This window comes from Myripristis murdjan, chromosome 6 (assembly GCF_902150065.1).
Source record: "Myripristis murdjan chromosome 6, fMyrMur1.1, whole genome shotgun sequence".
Lineage (NCBI taxonomy): Eukaryota > Metazoa > Chordata > Actinopteri > Holocentriformes > Holocentridae > Myripristis > Myripristis murdjan.
The window spans coordinates 15,661,494-15,683,160 of NC_043985.1; the positions used below are offsets into that span (position 1 = coordinate 15,661,494).

Consider the following 21,667-nt stretch of genomic DNA (forward strand, 5'->3'; position numbering starts at 1 on the left):
TGTGTTGAGAAATCTTGGTGATGGGCAGTTTGGACTATGCAATAAAGAGCTGAGATCTCACTACTGAATTTATTAATTTGTTGAAGTTATAATAACCCTTAAAAAAAACACCATCTGCTGGGATGAAGCAGACGATATCCTTTGCTAGACACAGAGAATGATCTAAAGCTTCTTTCCATCCACAAAGAAAACAAAACCAATTCATTTACAGCAAGGAGTGTAATTGGTGAAAGCAGAAGAAATGAAATACTGTAGTGCAAAGCAATGCACATAATTCAGTTAAAATGACGGGAAGTTGGATTATCAGCCTTTCTCCAGCATACTGCTACTTGAAACACTTGCAAAAGAAAAAAGAAAAATAAAAAAAAGTGCCTGTTGGTTTTAAAGAGAGGTGCATCTCATCTGTCCACTTGACGTAGTTGCTCAACCTGTTTGGCCTCCTCAGTGCAAAATGTGCGTCTGTGTGGTAACAACACCTAGCTCTGCCAGGATGGGCAGTGTTACCTCTGTTAGTTATGAAATGAAGTCTTACAACAGACATCCCACTGTCACTTTAATTTAAGTAGCATTTGTATGTTTTTGCTGTATAGACCAACAACTCTTTGAACTTACATTTGCATCATAGCATTTTTAAAACATTTGTTATAAATCTAATATCAGCAAAGGTAGTTAGCCTGTCATCAAATGTGCCAATAAGGTAGATGTAGAGGAGAGGTAGAGGAATAGGAGGTAGATGAGGAATATCAAGGGGGGGAAAAAAAGACATACACTGAAGTTCTGTGGCACTTCAAGCTGAACCAGGTGGAATAAGCACAGTTACTGCATGGAAATTTGGTCCCATGTCAAATCTAGAATATTTATTGCAACAGTTTCTATTAAATGACTGGTACACTGTTTTATAGCATTATTTTGTAAAATGGTATGATGCGTTTAGTGCAAACAAATAAATATGCAGAAAATGCAAGGCACACAGAGGGTAGTTGAACCTCGACAGTGGATAAATGTGGGAAAAACCCTTGTAGATGATTAATTTTGACAGTGAAAGCCATGCTATTATAGTTGTGAAAAGTACTTGTCTCATCATCTTGAGAATTACTGCATAATCCAATTGAAGTAAGTGGTCAACGTTTTTGTTTGCTGTTTTTACAGACTGGTGCTTCATCTGAGTTAACCAGATATTTACAATTTACAAGCACACACTTTAAATCCTTAAGGCAGATGTCCCATTTATGTCAAGCTCAGAGATCATAGCAAATCTGTGGGTTTTCAGTTCATTTTATTGAAAACATTATAAAATAACATGTGGTGCAGCAGCGTTTCTTTCTTTTTTTGGTTATGATCCTTAACATGTTCACGTTTACTCAAACTTTGTTGACAATGGCTTGTACAGCAAGCTGTCCATGATCGTTTACAAGGAGACTCGACTGACTGCACAGAGGCAGAGGCAGTGTCCACCGCCCTCATGTGGCTGCAAGAGGAACTACACTGAACTCTCTACACACCAGGCCAGACCAGATTGACCCAACATAGTTTTTTGGTTTGTTTGTTTTTCCCAAGCTGATTACATTTTGGCTCAACTTGAATCCCTCAAATTACTATCTAAAATATCAGGACTGATTGTCAGATTCATGACTGCAGTCGGTTTATCCCTTTAATTCAATGCTTGAAACAAAAGGACGTTTACCAATTCAAAGCATGAATATGGGCACAATTATCCACCGGATCCCAAAAAGAAAAATTGAGAACTAATACCAGGTTCTTAATATATCAAACTAAATACTGAATTACACAGGACAGAATAACAAGTACAAACTGGCAGCTAAATAGAATTTTTAGGCTTTTAATTTCATGGAAGTCTCAATATTCAGAGAAGAGGGCAATGTATGCAAACAAACCAGATAACTGAATTAGCAGGGCTTTCTTTTTGGAAAGAGAATGGATCTCATAAAATGACAAAAGCATTTCAGACTGGTGTTTGTGGGTAAAAATGATAATTGATTAGCAGTGAAGGAAATGCCCTCTCCTTTGAGCAGTAACATCAGCTGGATTACACTGACAAGATTACAATGGCAATGTTATACGTCAGCCCAGTAGGGAATTTGGAGTTGGGTTCACACATGTTGTATACTTTGTCGCTTCGGCATGGGATGTATCCACTGGGACACAATGAGAATAGTTACGCACAGAACTTTACATCTGATCACTGACAGCAACAAGACCTAAACAGCACAAAGACTAAACTTTTTAGTCTTATAAAATCTGGGGAAACTCCATCTGTCTCTGTTGAACATCCAGAAGGTGAAGTAAAGCATGTGATATATGTAGACGTCTGACAGGACTTCTTGACAGCAAAGACGTCATTTCCAATTTCTGCATGTCAGATGTTTAAGTGTAAATGGTTTATAGCATCATCATGAAAAGTTCAGAACATTTAACAACATTGTGACTGACGGGGGAATCAAAGCAACACGGGTGCTTTCACATAAGCAAACTACATAACATTCTGTTTTCAAGCTTGACATCAGGCAGGTTCTGACGCCTCGTCAAGCTAACTCAAAATAAAATTTGGTTTCACTGCTGTGTATGTCTTCTTGTTAAATAAAGCTGTATGCTGAGATAACTGACCATGATGGCTTTTGTGACTTTGCAAACTTGATTTTACTTATACTTAAAAGGAATGTTAATAAAGGTTAACAGCTGTGTGAGCTGCTTATGTCGGCCTGAATGGTTTTTATGGCTTTAGCAAGAATGGGATCTAAGCTTTGGCTGATTGCATGTGCAATATGGCGGTGCTTCAAAACTTGAATGGTTGGTTCCCTTCCCAGTCCAACACACAGCTCAACTTATTATCACACCTTTCCATTCCCAGGTGACACTCATCCCATTTCAGCTACTTCTGCCACCACAGAACATAACCTGCCATTAAAATTCAAGAATTTAAAATCTTTTGGCATAAAAGGCTTCAAATATTGAACTCAGATGTCAGCTCACCCTCTGACTTGACTGAATGTGCTAATGGTTGAGCCCAAGTCTGTTAACTCTGCAGCTACCTCAGGCAAAATATTGTGCCATGGACAATCCAACATGCCTCTTTCAGAAGGGAACCGAGGGTAGATTACCAAGTGTGATTGTCCTCGATGTACTCGTTAGAGTGCTGTGGATATCACATAACCTCATCTGACAAAAAGCAACTGAAGGAAGTGTTCATGATCCGTTCTTGTTCAAGTCGTAAAAGTAATATCAAAACATCTACAAAAGACATCCAAACTATATTCCTTACAGTGTGTGTACTACATATACATAGTATAGTATATATAGTTGTTTTTACAAACTTGCTGTTATTCTTCAGAACAAAGCAGATAGAGTGGCTTTGGCCAGTTGATTTTCTCTCTGTGTACGACTAAAGGAGGATTCCCACCGGTTATAAGGACTACAGAAGACTTCTGACAGGGACATATTCACTGGTGGCTCAGTGCTGCCAAGCACCCAAGGATGTGTGATCAACACAACACCTAAGTCACGCAGAAAACCGTTTACTGTCAATGAAGAGTGGATACTGTCTCCCACATGTAAACAATGTATCATGAACCTGGAACTGAAAGACTTTTAAAATGTCAAAAATATGTATGTGCATCAATGGAAAACAACTACTTCCTTCTGCAGGGAGCTGGCAGTATTCCATCAGAAGCTTGTGAACATGACAGACAAATGTAACATTTGCAATGAAGGTCTATTCCCACTGGTGCTTGGTAAAATTTTGCCCACCTACTTCAAGTCCCAGGATGATACTGAAGATTGCATAGCAGTGGATAATAAACAGAATCCTAAATCCAATTCTCATCAATCGCTATACATACAGAAACTCTCTCACCGGTAAAACTCCCGTCGGCCATCTGCACTAATCTGACAACACAGGACAGGACATAGCATATTTACAGTTGTTGACTACCACAGTCCTGGTGTTCATCTCTTTATTTTATAAAAACTGCTGCTGAGAAAGAGGAGACCACTGTAGATTATTAGTCTACACCTTCTTAAGACCACGCTGGCCAACAGAATCGTCTGCCATCCCTCTGTGCACTAATCTACCTCTCTTGTATTCAGCCTTTTCTTTTCCACTAAACCCAAAACTCATCACCCAAACTTTGATGCAATGTATAAATAACAAAAAAATAATAATGAAATACACCAACAACGTCCAGGTATCGCTCCCGAAACGTTCTTCTAAAAAAACACAATGAGGTAAATCCCTGTAGTATGACTAAACAACACACCAACTGAAATAACCTCCCAACCCCCACCCGAAATTGTTCAGTGACTAGTGTTAACAGTGAATAAGCCAGCATTGGAATGACTCTAGTTGGTTCATGTAGGCACGAGAACGGTCTACACCACACACAAGACATGTCCATCTGCCATCCATCTGCCTTTATGTGTGCGTATTGTTGTTGTTGTTGTTGTTGTTGTGTTGTGTTTTTCCATCTTTCCCCCCATTTAACTTTGTCCTTTCTCTCTGCTTTTGACAGTGTGACCAACAAACTCCGACCCACATTTCCCCTCAGGACTTTCTCTGTCGCAGCGGCTCCGAGCTGCCGTTGAGTTTGCTCCGCCCAGACGGTGTTGACGTGCTACCATTGCCCAGAGGGCGATCCCGGTCTGCCGGGACTTCCTGTTTACGCCGGCGGGTCTCTTTGTAGCGGAGTGTAATGTCACTGTGGGATGAGAGAGAGAGTGGACATATTATGAAAGTCTCAAACTGGAGGAAATTTTCCAACAGAGGTCCATGTGTGTTGTGTGTGACACACACACAAAGTACTTTGATAAAGAAAACAGCCTGGAAGCATCAAACATGGCCATTCTCAAATTTAATTTTCATTTACAGCAGACCTACTAGGGGCATGGATCAATACTTGATAAGACTGTGTTATCTCACCACCCAACTTCATTTTCGAGTGTCTTGTTTTGTTTCGTTTCAGCTGGTGATAAGTTGTGTTTAGAGGGTTCCTGCCATCCGGTCCAGAGAAACTGCAGACGTGGCTGTGCTACTGGTGTGGGGTAAATCAGATTTTTTCCCAAATCATTTTTGTTTAACTTCAACACAATAATCCTCTTCATTCACTGACCTAAGCCAGGAACAAGGAGTTTGCTTAGTAGAGGAGCCAGTTCCTTTGTAGAAGTGCTGCTTTCAACAACTTTACTTTCTTCCATGTGAAGGCGTGCTAAAGTGCCAGCATTTCTCTTCAGCCAACAGTACTGAGTATTTCTAATATATTGGGATCGTGGCGGAACTCAAGCCAAAGGATTTCAAAGGACCTTTTTTCAGTGCAAGGTTACCAAAGCATTTTACAATTATTTGGCACCAAAAAAAAGGAACTTTGGATTTTCCATCAGCCAAGGCACCACTTCCACTTCCTGTTGATTTGTTTCCTGCTCAACATGAGGGACTAACGGGAACCAAGATCACCCTGGAGGCAGGACTAATGCATTGTTTACTGCTGACTGGTTACACAACACTTGTGTATCACTGAGGTAGCTGACAGGGAGATGTGGTAGCCACAATTCTTAAATTCATGTTGAAGTAGATGCATACTGAAGCAAAGACAAGGTCAAGGCTGTCATCATCATTTAGTTAGAAGATGAGATTCAATGAGAGCTTGAGGGAATGAACAGAAGCAGGAAAGGAAACTGTTATTATGATTAAGTTAATTAGCTTTGTTTGGTCTGCTATGTCAGTTGCCTTTTTCTGTTGTCATTGCATATGACATTGCATATGTATTATTGTTACCCTGAAGCTGGTTGAAAAAAAAAAAAAAAATCACTAGAACTGGATCTAGTGTCAGGTCGAACAGGTTGGCGCTCCCACCTACAGCGATAAAGAAATTAAATCGCAGTATCAGCTGTCTAGCGCAAACAGGTCTTCACTACATTTCAACAGTTCCTTATTTTAGTGGACATATCTCTGTTTTCATGTATGGTCATATAAAAATGTCTTCTCTGCGCACCTCAAAGGTTATTCTGGATTGCTCTTATACATCTGCAATCAAAAACAAAAGCAGATCCAGGCAATATGCCATTTTGTGTACCAGATCATGCTTTTGAGGAAGCTGGTTTGTAAAATAGCAACGAGTGACAGGAGCTAGAAGAAAGCCCTGAATACTGGTGATGACAGTGAATCCATAGGCCATTTAATGTCAGAGCATTATGAACTCTATGGGGGCAAAGAGAAATATCCCTTTAATACTTACCTTGGCTTGCTGATGTGGTGTAAGAGCTACAGGAGAGGGACATTACACATCTGAACTACATAATTCAAACCTGGGCCAAGCAGTATTTGCAAATAATTCTTGGCTGTTTTGTTCTTAGTACAGTTCTTAGGATAGACCCCATGGGCTGTCGATCACAGAAGACGACAGCAAACTGACTTTCATGTGAGGGTCAACGGCTCTGTTCCCACCTAGTATTAAAAAGCGTTTTTGGTGTTCCACACGTGTCTCCAAATGCATCTTCTCTGCCCACTTCTGTTTGGATCTAACTTTCCTGCTCTATATGCAAATAAACACATATCATTTCAGAGAGAGGGAGGGAGGTGGAGAGAGAGAGACAGAAATTTAAGAAAGGCTGCCACCTCCGAATTTTATATGGAACAAAAAACCCTGAATATTGCAAGAAATTTTTGGGGGTCTCTAAAATATATATATATTTTAGAGACCCCCAAAAATTTCTTGCATCATGTTTTTGGGGAGCTCATGTCTTATTAAGGGGAGTTTTTATTTATTAACCAGCTGCTTTATAGCTGACCTACACTTCAGTTTGCATTTGGCCCATCAGCTGACAGTTCAGCTCTGCTGGGCAGGATCAGGTAAGATATTTTCTCTGCTGGAAAAGTGATGGACTGGCCAGTGTCAGGGGTGTTGGGCTGGACAAGACAGAGAATGTCAGATGAGTAGGCGGTCCTTCAATGCATCCTGGGACACGTCTGTTTACACCTCTAATGTACTGCAGGCACAAGCGTCCCAGGCCACGTCCAAATGTGTCCTGAGATCCGATCACTCAGGATACACTGAGGTCACATTAGACCTGTACTTAAAGGTGTCATCTTGTATTTGGATTTCTCAGGACAGATGTTAATACCAGGTGGGAACAAGGCCAAAATTGTTCTTATAAATTATCTTACAGTATGTGGCAAAGACCACTTATGTGGTACTTAAGTAGGACAAAACAACCCCTGCTAAATATTTGTAGCCACAACTTGACCCAGGTTTGGTAAAACTACAAAATGGCATGCTTTAGTGTTCAGTGTCCTCGATGCGCTGTGCATTATGATTGGTAGGCAGTGAACTATGAGAAGTGGTGGAGCTGATCTGATTGGCTGTCATCGGTTGATGCGCAGTTCAGTGTGATGTGTCAACATGCTCACTGGCAGGTATTTTGTGTGTGGGGGAATGCAAACAATTACCCTATGGTTCCAATCAGTGAACCCTAATGTCTCCTGTCAATAATACAGTGTCAACACAGGCTGGCGGTCCTCCTTATGACTAAACTGACTGTATTACAGGATAAAAACAAATGATAACACAAATGGGAAAGAGGATATGAAGGGACTGACTAAAAAGGAGGATGAATATTCACCACAGCAAAAAAGCTAAAAAGTGACATGCAGGAAATGGGAATGATATTCCCAAGTGGAATGGGATCTGACTTTCAAAGGATCCCAAAGATCCTCTGGATATCATTATGCATCCAACCAATATGAATGATGATGACAGTACTGGAATGGAAATAGTTAATAACAAAACATCACTCTGCTGACAGGAGGGATGGGTCAGGTGCCTCTCTCCTATACCTACCTCACTGGACATGGACATTACTGCTGAACACCAGGGGGAGGGGTGTGGGGGGGTGGGGGGTAAAGGGACGGAAGGAGGGAGAAAGGAAGGAGGCAGGGAGGGGAATGTAGGGGTCAGGGAGGGGAAGAGAACAGACAAATAGCTTAACATGCTGGGGCGGGGCTATACTCAACAGGAGCCAAATCAAACAAAAAAATAACCTCAACCAGTGGTTCTCAAACTTTACTGAATAATGTACCCCATTTAAAATATTTTTAGTCAATATTTAGCCAAGTACCCCCTGAACAGTGCCAAAAGAATAAACTGTATGGGGGAAAAAAAGCCAGTATAAAGAGGTCCAATGCAGTGCCATTAGTATGTGAAACAACAACCAAATACTGAAGATATTTTGTTGACTGATCTTTGTTTCTTTTTCACTTCTTTCTCCTTGTTTTCAGCCGTATCATTGCTATGTTCCAATCACAAATCAATTTTCTCTGTTTTTGTAAATTTAGCAGTAAAAGTGAATGGATTTAGACCAGAAACACAGATTCAACACCTTTGGGAAACCTAGTGGGAATACTGAATATAAAATGTGGTTTATCAAATTAGCATATACTTTTTTCTTGAACTATTATAGTAGAGGTTAATTATTTTAGGAATGATGCATGACTCACAAGTTTTAAATTAAAATAAAAAAACAAAAAAAAAACAAACAAAAAAAAAAAAAAAACAACATTTGAGAACCACTGACATAAACCATTGCTGTATGAAGTCATGAGGAAAAACAAAACCAAATACAGAGCCTGTTGTTACAAAATCATATTGAATGGGATCCCTCACACATAATGCCACATTTACTATTAGGCCTATATCTAGAATACTATAAATAAGACACTATCAATAATGACTGATTCAACACTTGACATTTACTGGATTAATATAATGAAAATACTCACTTAGCAGCTTGTTGATTCTACACTGACTATAAGTAAGCATCTTCTGTGTTTACAAAATGCTGAGCACAATGCCCACCTTTACACTCTCTACACTATCACTGACTACAGCTTCTTCAAGAGCTTCTGAGAACAATTTGGTTTATCAAACCACAGCATAACCACCACAATCTGGTAATGCGGTGAGCCTCAATATTGGCTTGTGAGTGCAGAACACTCAATATGATTCCTGTCAAAGGGTTTTAGACACCAAAGCCATTTCTGCGTCTGGGGGAGGGCAGTGTTTCCTTTGTTCTCTGCGCCACTTTGCAGAGCAGTGTGTCATCTTTGTGAAACAAGTTCTGTAAATAAATTTAGCTAAACCTCCATCCAACACCCCGTCTTCCAAACGAACACAACATGCCGTGCCCTCTGCACCTAGCTGTTCAGCTTACCGGATGAAGAATCGCCACAGGGTCCAGGTCAGGATGAGGAGGATACCCAGGATCCAGCACTGCATGATGAAGAAGGGGATGGGCAGCATGATGGTGTTGGGGTCGTACTTGACCACGATGAGGAACTCGGTCACTGTGATAGCTGCCACCAGCCATGCTTGCTGGCCCAGCTTCTTGTGGAACTTCCTGAGGGGAGGAGGGGATTTTTAAGGATATTGGTTCCCAAAAGGTGATTAGAGCCTTGCAGATACTGGATTTTTGGGGACAATGTCGACATTTGGGAGAAAAAAAATCCTACAACATATTGGCCAGTATTTTTTTTAATTTACATAAAAACATTTCTATCAAAGAATCCTCAAATTTAGTAATCAAATAGTTGTAATAATATAAACATGCTGATATTTTATAGCTGAACACAATCTGCAGTACCATCTGCTCAGCTGCTCTGCCGACTCACTGCCACACAAAGTATTGAAAACAATGGAGTCTGCTGGATAAACTATTTATGGTGATACTGTTTTAAGATGATCTCTACTGCTTTATACTGCACAATGTCCTTTTTTCACATATTAGCCGTTGGACTAGGTGACGGCATTTTTAATGTTTATGTTGGTAATGCAGGCAACACCAATGCAAAATCATCTCATGATTACAACCCATAATTATATGAAGCAAAGTATTCAAGGGCATTACTAATCATGCAACTTTTGCCAACGCGTGTGTACTCTAAGAAAATAAATGCACATTCATAAAAAAAAAATAAATAAAAAAATTAAAAAAGACTTGAGAAGAAGATAGATTGCAAAAAAAAAAAAACTTCCTGGTCACTGCAAGAGCAGCCATAGCAATCTTTGAGGCATGGCTTCCCGTGCTATATGGTAATCCTCAGCACAGTTAGAACATGCCTTTGACCAAACACATTTGCTTGGCTCATATTACCAGTTGGATAAACGATTCAATTATCCACTCACTGTGCTGTTGCTTGATGTCTATTCTTCTGGTTTCTCCCTGTGAGAATGTATCAATGCTACGTGTTCTGGCATGCACAAAAAGTCTGCAGTGATACTTTGGCTGAATCTGGTTAATAAACACATTCATAAGACCTAAAATATCTATGGAAAAGTCCCTGTGTCAATTGCTCTTTTGCTGAAATCATGACACTGGGTTAAATAAATAAATAATGAATGGATTTTTTATGAAACTGTTTTTCCAACACTGTATACCAAGATTAACTGTTACTTGATATACTGCCTCTGCATCCACCCTACCCACCCTCCACCAGCCATCTCCATTCTGCTGTCACTCACGGATCGTCCATGAAGTCGTAGATCTCTCTCATGGCCACACCGCCCACATTGACAAAGAAGACGAGGCGGAGCAGCACCAGGTAGTGCTCTGGAGGCATCCACAACACAAACTTCAGGTAGAATGTGTTCAGCTCCGCCAAGAGGAACTGGGAATATGAAGGGAGTAAGACAGAAATGAGATGTGTACAAGGTAGAAACGGGATAAAACTAAAAGCCTTAAGCATAATACTACAAGAGAATCCTAATTTCTAGAGGAAAAAACACCTTCTTTTAACCTTTATTTATTTAGGGAATGCTATGCTCAGTGGTGAACTAAAGAGCTGACATTGCTGCGATTTTGATCACACAATCATTTAGGAGCAGTGCCACTGATTAATGGTCAGCAGAACAACAAGTGTTGAGGACATTTCATTTGTATCCTGTTCTACTCGTACGGGCATGTTTGGAAACAGGGGTGGTGGCTTATCGTATTTTTAATCATGTCCATTATGTGCAAGATGTTACATAAGAGTTGGCAATCCACAAAGAACTGAGTCAGTTGTCAGAAGGTTTGAGGCAGATTTGCGTAGGAAGTATGGGAAATGTTAGGACAGGATACCCTGAGGAAGGGCGGCCTTGGCCTTGTGGGTAAATTAGCAGTGATCAGCCGTGAGTAAGGCTGTCAGAATGGATTTTAACTTTCAATTTCTAGTTGAACCTCAATACAGTCAAGCATTCATGCTCACCTGTCAACTAAATATGTCAAAAATAACAGCCCTATACTGAACACAAAATTCAATCCATGGAGTTAGTAGGAGAGGAAAATTGAATAAAAGAAAACAAAACTGATATGAATGAACTCTTAGCATATCACTGTCCGTACTTTGCACCTTGCCTTCATGACTCAATTTCATTTACGTTAGAATTAAAATTTGAATTTCAGTAGAGATCAAATAATTATGTTCAATTCAAAGTCAGTTTTGATTTTTAGTTGCAACTGACTGCTCTAATGCATTGTGTTGCAAATGTATGGATTTAGAGTTTGTAAAAGTTGAAAAACAACAACAAAAAAAGCATTCACATGCATGCTACCTCACACAGTATATTCAGTGCACAAACATTTTGCATACTCCACATTTCAGTTGCCTGGAGGGGTAAAAAAAAAAAATCCCTCCTCAACCTTTCTTTTCACTTCATGAATGATCTGGAATGTAATAGGTCAAGTCATTAAGTGATAACATATTTCCACATAAATATAGTCAGTCAGTCTACATGATTGATGATTTGTTTTTTGCTGTTGTTTTATTTGTTTGTTTTTTTCTGTTTTATACAATCTGCTTTATAAATCTGATTATATGAATATCCAATGATGCACATCTATCATTCTGCATGTATGCTCTTGTGCCTGATTGTAAAATTTGTAATTCTTCAGATCTGAATGTGCCAATGTTCAACACAGCAAGAAAAATTTCAGGCAACTGCAAATTGGTATTCGCATGATGAAGCCATGTTGTTATTCTTCTTCTTCCTCTTCTTTACCTGTATTGTAATCCACTTTTTTGCTGCTATCATGACCCAACTTCACGTTCATTCTAAGAAAGAGGGAACATATTTCTAACCATGAAGATGATGCCGAGCACAGCCAGCCAGCGGCGGAGGTTGGAGGCGGGCTTCCACTCAAACTTCACCCAGCTGTATGGGGTGAACTGGAAGGCAATACGCTTTATCTTCCCCCTGGGAGGAACACAGCAGAAATGATCACACTTCTCTGCCACAACTGCAACTGGAAGATGACACTTCTGTAACATATATCACTCAAACTGATGTGCATTGTTCCAAAGGTCTGACACAATTCAGTTGAAATGCAAAAAGAAATTCAAGCCTCTGCTGTCATCAAGGTGTAAAAATCTGAACAAAGGGGCATACAAACCAAATATGAGATTGAATTTATGGCTGAATTTTGCTCATTCACACTCTCACACACACACTCTCACATACACACACACTCTCACACACACACACACACACACACACACACACACACACACACACACACACACACACACACACACACACACGCACACACACACACACACACACACACACACACACACACACACACACACACAAACACACACACAAATCCTAAAAAACACAGTAGCTAGAATTCATCATTTTACACCTCAACCACAATGGTTCCAGTTTTTCTTTCCCTGCTGTCTTTGAAAAAATACCATTAAAGTATCATTGTGTCTTTGGAATAAGTATCATACATTTTGTGCTTGTTATCATTTTGTAAGAGTAGAAGTCTCCAATTCAAATCACAAAAAAGGTTCTGATTTTAAAAAGACAGGTAGCTATATGCAAGTTGGACCCGGTGTTAAAAGTAGCAGGCAGAGTCATACTTGTATGTAGGAATGTTCCAGAGGCCTTGCCACTGGTAGGGTTTCATCGACAGCCAGCCCAGGGTCTTCATACCGCAGTAGATCCCAAGACCGTTACACACCAACACATCCATGATCCACTGGAGAGACGGGGAGGAGGAGGGGTACAAGACTTTTTTAAAATCCAAAATGTTTAATAAAACGGGGTGATTTTTGTCTAGTCATTCAAGTATATCTTTAATGTTTACTCAGATGCATCAAAATCAGTCAGAACTGAATTTAGTGACAGATTCAATCCAGTATTTAATAATGCAAGCATACTGATATTCGTATTCTATTACACTGTTTATACCAACTTATGGATATGCTGGGCATTTCTATTTATAAATTCATATTTGCGTAATTTCATCATGTCTTCTGGTAATACATGTATGTAAGAATTTGATTTCCCTGTTCTTTTCCCTGTTTTTATTGTTTATTTTAAATGCTTTTTGTGTGGTTACATTCTACTTTTCGTTACTCGCCTGCTCAAGCTTACTACTTTTTGCAGTGGCCTAGTTTCCAAAGAGCAATCGATAACATTTTCTTCTTATCTTATCTTTTAACAAAGCAGAGTATAATTGCCATCATATACCTTGATAAAAGAAATGAAATGGCTTTAATACTGCAGCAGTAGGCTCTGGGGACAAACACCAATACTGACCTTCGACAACTCATTGTGCAGAACAAGCACTCAATTTTTTGCTACTCCCACCACACAATGTAGCACAAATCAAGGTCGGGGAATGAGAGTTACCTTCCTGAGTCTTTGTTAATGCATCACAGGCTGCATAAAAGCTGACCAACACTCCCAGCTGAACAGCACAAGGACATATCTGGGTTGCATTTGCCCATTAGGTCTACAGTGATCCTGACCATTTAGTTGTCCATACAATCCGTTGACTCCTTCCCTGTCACAAGAACAAGAGCTTCACCAAGAGTGCACTGCTTCAAAATCAATGAAGTACATATAAACCAGAATACAACATGAATTTGAGCAATGACACAACGCTGAAAATTTGTTTTCAAGGATGCACAATAGCACACACTCAAACTGAACCCAAAGGAAACATGTGTTTTTGCACATCCTTCAAAAAAATTTTTCAGCTGAGCTTTGTATTGCCGCCCAAAATCATACTTTCCAGTCTATATCCATTTCATTTGTTTTGGAGCAATATGCTGCCGGTGAAGCTCTCGTTCTTGTGACAGGGAAGGAGTTAATGGATCAGACTTGGTGGATGCACCACGCTCACATGGAGGAGCAAATACCACTATGCAGGTAAGAATCTGAACCATCATTTTAAATGGAGGCGAAGAGCAGTGAGGTTTGTAGAGTACGTACATGATCCCACCAGCACTCGGAGAAGTTGGGCAGCTGGTGCTCCAGGCTGTATTCCAGGAACTCAAACATAACACTGATTATCATACACATCCACCAGTCCCGTATCATCAGCGTCTGAAGGAGAGAAGGAGAGAGAGAGGAGGATGTGTGGAGGGAGGAGGTCAACGAAATACCATTGAAAACCTGATGCAATTTTGTAATATGCAAAATGGACAAAGATAATATTGCAAATTAAAATAAAAAGATTAGAGAGATACTGTCAAACAATGTAAAAATATTGAGGAAAGAAAAGAGATAGAAAATAGCCTCTTTCATATATGTGAGGGAAGACCTGGACACCCTGATATCCAATATTGCAAAAAAACACAAAACAAACAAACAAACAAACAAAAAAACAGTCAGTTATCAGTAAATCGATAAATCATAAATCACTGCACAGGTGCAAAAACCCATAAGAAAAGTCTGCATAACCAGTCTTGTATTCCAATATTATTTATATGTGCACAGACGTTTCCAGCAGAGTTTCCAGCAGAGTCTTCCTCAGTCAACCAAAACAAAAAAAATAATTCACTGATTCATAGCACCATCATGGGCTACACCTGTGCATGTTTTTTGTGTTGGTTAACTGGTGTGCAGACTTTTACTTACATTATTAAATGTGATTGTCCAAAGACCCTTCCACTTGCTGATTTACATGATGAAGTTTACCCTGACTTTCTACTAACCAGAACAAAAAATACACAGTGCTGTGTTTAAGAGACTGTTTTTTTGGTTGAGTGGCACAGCTGGCCTATGTATGTCTAAATAAATCAGGTTTTATCCCAACATAGGAATTACATTAGATGTTTGTGTGTTTTTATCGACCGAGATGCTGACCGTATCGCATTCCACATTTTTTATTGCAGCAGCATAGACTCTGCCTTCCATCGAAAATATTAAACTGATTGATCTAATCTATAATCACAGGCTGTGAAATCCAAAACAACATTAAAAATGAGCAGTTATTGCCAGACGGACAACATGCCCATGGTATCAATATTCCCCGCTGTGGCTTTTGGCATACATTCGACTGCTTTCCTGATTCAACAGTCTTTGTGCTTATTCAGCAGGTGATCACTGATGGCTGACCAATCGGTGCACTACTAGCGCAGTCCTTGAAGTCATTTTCACTGTGTCAGACAACATATGCAAAAAAAAAAAAAACTTCTCGATGCATTGACACCTACCTTGATGTACCAGCCCAGGAAGTGAGCTGGAACAAAGCCGTCCATCTTGTCCTGCAGAGAAGACCCAACGTATGAGTCAAACATTTTGGTCCCAACATTTAAAAACTTCAAAATGCTTCTATTCATTCAGTTCAATAATCACCCCTCACCCACAGTTCATCCACAGGCCTCTCTTGCCATCAAACTGAACCTGAACTCTCAGAAGCTTTAAAATTTGCCAATAATGAACTTATGAGTTAGATTTCTTTTTCAATTTATTGTTTCCTGAATCAGACAACATTAGTGTTGTGCATGTTGTTATACTGTTGCAGCTGTAATTAGGCTTTAGAAACAAAATCATATCTATGGAACCAGGGCCAAACTGGGATAAAAATTCAGGCTGGGAATCCCACACCTACCCAGGTCACCACACACACACCCAGTCGCCAGCATTGCAGTCAAATTAGAAAATTCTTTTCATTCTAAACATGAATGAGGCATCCAGGCTGGCCTGTCTTTCTTTTGCTTTGAACACTGGCCTGACTCTGCGGGCCAATCAGCAGGCCAGGCCATCGGGAAAAGTCCCAGTGGCCAGTCCGGGCCTGCATGGAACATATTTGATGGAAACTACAAACAGTTCCAAGAGAGCACCAGATCTACTTGATATTAGCACAAAACAGACAGCAAATACTGGGCCATTAAACAGGAATAAAACAAAAACTTGGCTGGGCATCATAAAAAATACAAAAACGGAGCAACCACAGTTCCTCAGCTTTACTAGATACATATATATATATGAGAAAATAAAGAAAATATTGTTTGATACTTTAGCAAGGCTGTTCAAATAGATTTGCTGTAAACTGGTGCAGGAAGTGGTGGGCTGACACACTCAGGAGTGAAAGGAGGTCAACAGTGGAGATGAGGTCGAGGTCACAGCTGTGGCAGCAGACGGCTTCCCTTGGGAGAAGAAGGCCTGATTCTACTGACAGGCTATAATCTGCAGCAGACACTACTCTCCGGAGACAGCAAGCACACAACCACACCAACTGTGTGTGCTTATGAGAGAATGAGAGCGAGAGAAAGAATAGTGACAGAGTGGGAATGAATGTGTGTCAATGAATGAGCGACAAGAACAGAAAAAAAGAAAGAGGGAAAGGGAGGATCAGAGGACTCTCACAATTTCCCAGTAATGCAGGAAACTGAATAGACTCCTTCAGGTTGGATTTGAAGATCTAGGTCATTTCTCTATTAGTTGTAACTGAGGACGGAAACTGCCTCTGTATAAATAGCTCAAAGTTTCATTGGGGTAGATGCTGGCAGTGTCAAGTGAGGAATTTAATTTCTAGGAAGGCGACTTTTGTTAGACACACTAATCAGCAGATCCTTCTAATACTCAGAATAAGGGGGATGTTGCACAGCTGAGAAATGTGTCAATCTGAATCCCATTGCTGTTGCCCACTTGCCTTCATAAGATAATAGATATTATAGACGCACAACACATGAACAAACATGAGCAAGTCTCTTCCAAAATAAACCAGAAAACAGGGAACTAACACTTGAAAATGGACTGTCATGAATTCTCTGCTTCAGGTATATACTCTTTTTAGGTGCGAACAACATTTTCTCTGAGGCTGATACAGATATGCATTTTGATGAAGAATTGTAACAAGTGCAACAGTTATAACAGGTGCAAAACAGGTTTCCGGAGAGGCCAATCTTTATATAATTAACAGTTTTTAAACAACAGGCCATTTTAGCTTTACTCTGTTGCTAAATTTACAGATGTATTAAGTGGCTAGCAAAAAGATTGCAAGTACCTATGTCACAAGTAGCCAAATATCAATAGTAAAAAAAAAAATATTGGGCTGACAATAATATTGCTTTTTAAATCTGACACTGGTCAATATTAATAGTCAATTGGTACATCAGTCGCTCCTTAACTAGTCCATGGACGAGACCAGATGCTAGTGCCACTCAAAGTGACACCAGTCACTTACTTTAGGCTCTTGCTCATGGACTAAACTCCTTTAAAAAGGTGAAAACCAGGCTAGCTTCCCTTACCCAGATGTTGTGGAAAGGGTCGCTTGTGTTGCCCGGGTCGTATATCAGACAGTTCCCTCCATAGTCCCGCTCCGGGAGGGGCACACCCAGCTTGGGGTCAATGTACTTCATAAATTGTCGTCCATCATGCACCGTCTGGGTAATGGGATTACATGGAAGAAGCACAAAAAAACATCAGCAATATAAAAAACTATTCTGCTTGAATAGAAGCTGCATGGAGACACAAAGGAGAGGAGAGGACAACTAATGAAGAATTGCTCAGGTCTATGTGTTAGCATGCACAGCGGAATATTGTAATTTCAGTTATCAATTTAATATTAATAGAATAGGGACATATCAAGAAAAAAAAACAATATAAATTTTACTGCTCCAACTGTTATATGTGCTGGCGGCTTCATCACAAAACAGGGTTAGGGTTAACTAACCGCTGGGTGCTGATGACTGGAAGGTTATGAATATAACCACTGTTCCAAGAGGGAGAGGAACGAGTTACACACTCATTTGCTCACCTTCGCTGCGAGAGCTCAGTGAGGAGTAGTGTAATGAACTACAGGATGCTGCAGGTGATGATGCTATATAGCCTTGGAGGCGGGACCTGGCCACCATATGTCACACTGCATAATTTGCCTTTCAGGTGTGGGTAGAAGTGTCTTCAGCCAAATTCAAGAGGAGATTATATCCCATACATTATGTGTTGTACCTCATCCCTTACCTTCAGGGAACAGTGGTTATGTTCTTAACTTCACGTTTACCCTACTGCTCTGAGACATTTTGAGGAGAGGGAATACAGCTAGAAAAACAGCTTGGTCAAAATAGCACATGGATAAAATGAGGTCCTCCACCGCATGACTTCCTGGGAAAAACACTTAAGAAAACTGACCTTCATGTTCAGGAAAGGTTTTTAAAAAATACTGACATTTGTGAGTGTGACATTTAAGTTGGAAACAGGGAAAGCAGTGAGACATTCGGTCTGAAAACACACATGTACACAAGTGAAACCTCAGTGGAAGGATAAGCTGAACTGTAAGTTAAGTACAGTTAGTGTGAGTGCGTGGACATTTGAGTATCATATAGTTGTAATTCTCTGTGTGTGTATTAAACTTAGGAGTCCTAAAATGTGTTTGTGTGTCTCGAAGCTTTGTTTTCCAATATTTGGCCGTGTATGTTTCAGCATATTAGGGATTTTATTTCAGCACACCTACCTGGAACAGGATGAAGATGAGGAAGAGCTCATAGACCACGGTGACACAGAGCCAGAATCGCCAGTAAGCTAACCAGAGGGAGAGAGATGAGAGGTAAGGTCAAGGTTTTGACAAGTAAGACAGCATCAGCCATTCCAAAAAATTAACTGGAAAGATGCTGGACATTGGCTGGACATCTGTATTCCCATTTTGTGTCTCCGTAATTTAAAGGCTACTGATCAAACACATCAGTCGCAAACATTTTCTAATATTATTGACACAACTTGGTTTTCTTGGTTTCTTGGTTTTATACTTCAGTAATACTGCTGTCACCATCCCCACAAACATGAATTAGAGGGAAAAATAACATTAACTAGGGAAGTTTATTTATTTAAAAAAAATAAAAAAAATATTGCAAATGTATTTGGACTTTTGCAGTTGAAAGTGAGTGTACAGCTGCTGAAAGGACAGTGTTACAGTTGGAGGGGATTACAATATTTCAGTGCTTCTCAACCAGGGGTCCTGCAATACTAAGGGTTCCTTGAGAGGATTCCAGCCCCCAACCCCCAAAAAACGGGGAATATTTTAATTTCACTAATTATATCATTAAGAACATCAAGGACTTCAGTAAGAGAGAGCCCAGTAAGACAATGTATAAGAATGACTATTCTGTTTGTGGGTTTCACACTCTTCACTGTTAATCTACAGTGATGAAGTGACTAAATCTTATCAGATGGGGATCCCTGAGACTACATCTTATCAAATACAGATCTGTAGTCTGATGTGTAATCAATTTGGGGGTGACTGACACCAAAAAAAAGTTAAGAACCACTGCAACATTTAATCTATTTTTTTTCTGGTGTGTAAAGAGATTTAAAACAATTTCTACTAATACTGTGGGGTGGATGGGGCAGGCCTAATGGTGCCTGTGGTTAAGCAGAGACCTGGTTTAAGTAGGGCAATTAATCAATTGTCCACACAAGAATGACCTCAAATGCACAAGCTAGGACCTGGTTTGTGTAGTATTCTGAGTGTAATGCTGAGTTATGTGTGTAAGTTAATGTGTATGAGCTCAGTTTTATGTGACACTCCCTGTTTATGACCCAGCAGGAGTCGCAGGTTGGGAGCCTGGATCTTCCTTGGGCTGTTTTCATAAGAAACCAACCACACAGCCACTGCAGCATCCTCAGCGCCATTCAATCTCTGCTGTTCTGACTGCATTGCAACAAGGTGAGAAACAACCAAACCTCCTTGGCTGGCTCGACAGGTTGCAGAGTGTGACGCATTGAGACAATATGCACATACACACACACAGACACACACACACACACACAGACACTCAAACCTCCTTGTCTTTTAACCGCCAAGGGAGAGGGCAAGAAGAAGCAAGAAATGCAACAAGAAGCAGTCCAAATTCCTGCCCGGCCACTTCCCACCTCCAACAACCGCCAACAAACACATGCCATCTATCCTCCATACTATTATCATCCATCCCGTCTTCCGGGTTGTAGCTGGAAAATAGCTATGTCAAAGACAAAATAACAGTACTCCTACTCAGACCAACAGAAAACTAGTTCAGTATTTATTTGTGTTGTTGATGCTCTTATCAACAACAACATCAACAGTGCAGAAATACAAAAGAGCTAAGATCATATGTGACACAGGTTTATATAAATTCTAAAGGAAGCCACATACTACAGCCCTGCAGATCCATGTGCCATCAAACCAGGTGGTATAAGATGAGCTTAGATATAAGTAATTGCTAAGCTTAAGACATTTTTGGCCTTTGTTTAATGTTTTGTTTTTTTTTCTCCACAGCAACCTGTGAGCGCACTTAGAGTTAGCTCTAATTCCTGGTTTACCAAACAATATGAGCTCCTATAAAGTGCACAAGGCATAGCAAGGGTCTTAATGTGGTGCTTGGCCCTCAGAAGCTGCGTGTAAATGTAAATCTACAAATCTGTGAAACTCTTCTAGAAGGCTTTACTAAACAAACAACTTTCTAAATCTGTGTTTGAGGAAAAATCTGGCCTCCAAGTTGAGATTTATTGACTGTGATGACCACGGTACATGGCTTACATCATTCTCAGGGCTGTCAAGCATGACATGAACTAACTGTGCCAGCAACAGAGAAGCAAGATTATGACTGTATTTGGTGATTTGAATCTCTAGACCTGCCGTGGACAAGAACATTAACAAAAAGCTGGAACACATGTTTGTTTTCTTGTTGGGAGTTATTTGTCAAGTAATTCACAGATTTGTAGCTGTGCCAAGGAGATCACACCCTTACTTTGTGAATAAATAAGACTGTAACCTCTCTCAAAAATATTGCTGTGGTAGCTCACTGTCACTAGGGACTAGGCACTGCTCTGTGGCAATTGTTAGCTTGGATTGAGAGCTAGTGACTGAGACTGCCATGTTATATTGATTGGACTAGAACAGAGACGTGTGAGACGTGATGCAAGTTTGTCTGGCTATGGCAGGATAGATGTGGGATGGTTAGTGAGAGGTCTGTGGAGCAGGAGTCTCTCACAGTCCCGTATAAATTATCTGCAGCTCTTAGCAGTGTTTCTCTCCCCGAAGCACTGTTTTCCGTTTCTCAGGGGACATCATGTTCTGGTGAGAACGGAGAATACAACAAAGGTAGCTTATATCAACCGTCAGGGGGTCACATTCCTGTCAGTTATATATGCTGGCACACAGACTGATATTATGGAGCAGCAAAAGTCTCCTGCATCTGAGAGCGACACACATCCCACGGGGTTCTTAATCTGGGCATGTCACTGTACGGAGAATGGACTCTGCATTCAGCTTTTTTTTTGAGGCAAGTGTGGGTGCGCTACAGCCAAGCCACAGTGGATTTGTTCACGTTAAGAGACGATGCATAGTGTATTCAAATACTTTTATTTTTTTGCCATCGATCACAATGGCAGCGAACCACAGCTTTCAGGTC

At 40.3% G+C, this 21,667-nt stretch overlaps 1 protein-coding gene across 1 annotated transcript in view; it reads right to left on the reverse strand.

The window, feature by feature from the left end:
- Nucleotides 1–1,147: 1,147 nt before the first annotated feature.
- ptdss2 (phosphatidylserine synthase 2) overlaps nucleotides 1,148–21,667 on the reverse strand; it is a 31,091-nt gene continuing 10,571 nt past the window's right edge. Inside the window, exons 5-13 of the mRNA XM_030052988.1 lie at nucleotides 18,736–18,803; nucleotides 17,534–17,668; nucleotides 15,494–15,544; nucleotides 14,268–14,381; nucleotides 12,908–13,026; nucleotides 12,122–12,236; nucleotides 10,524–10,669; nucleotides 9,217–9,402; nucleotides 1,148–4,712 (exon numbers count right to left, since the gene is read on the reverse strand). Coding sequence (XP_029908848.1) covers nucleotides 4,559–4,712; nucleotides 9,217–9,402; nucleotides 10,524–10,669; nucleotides 12,122–12,236; nucleotides 12,908–13,026; nucleotides 14,268–14,381; nucleotides 15,494–15,544; nucleotides 17,534–17,668; nucleotides 18,736–18,803 — 1,088 coding nt within the window. The 3' untranslated portion in view covers nucleotides 1,148–4,558. The remainder of the gene's footprint in view (nucleotides 4,713–9,216; nucleotides 9,403–10,523; nucleotides 10,670–12,121; nucleotides 12,237–12,907; nucleotides 13,027–14,267; nucleotides 14,382–15,493; nucleotides 15,545–17,533; nucleotides 17,669–18,735; nucleotides 18,804–21,667) is intronic.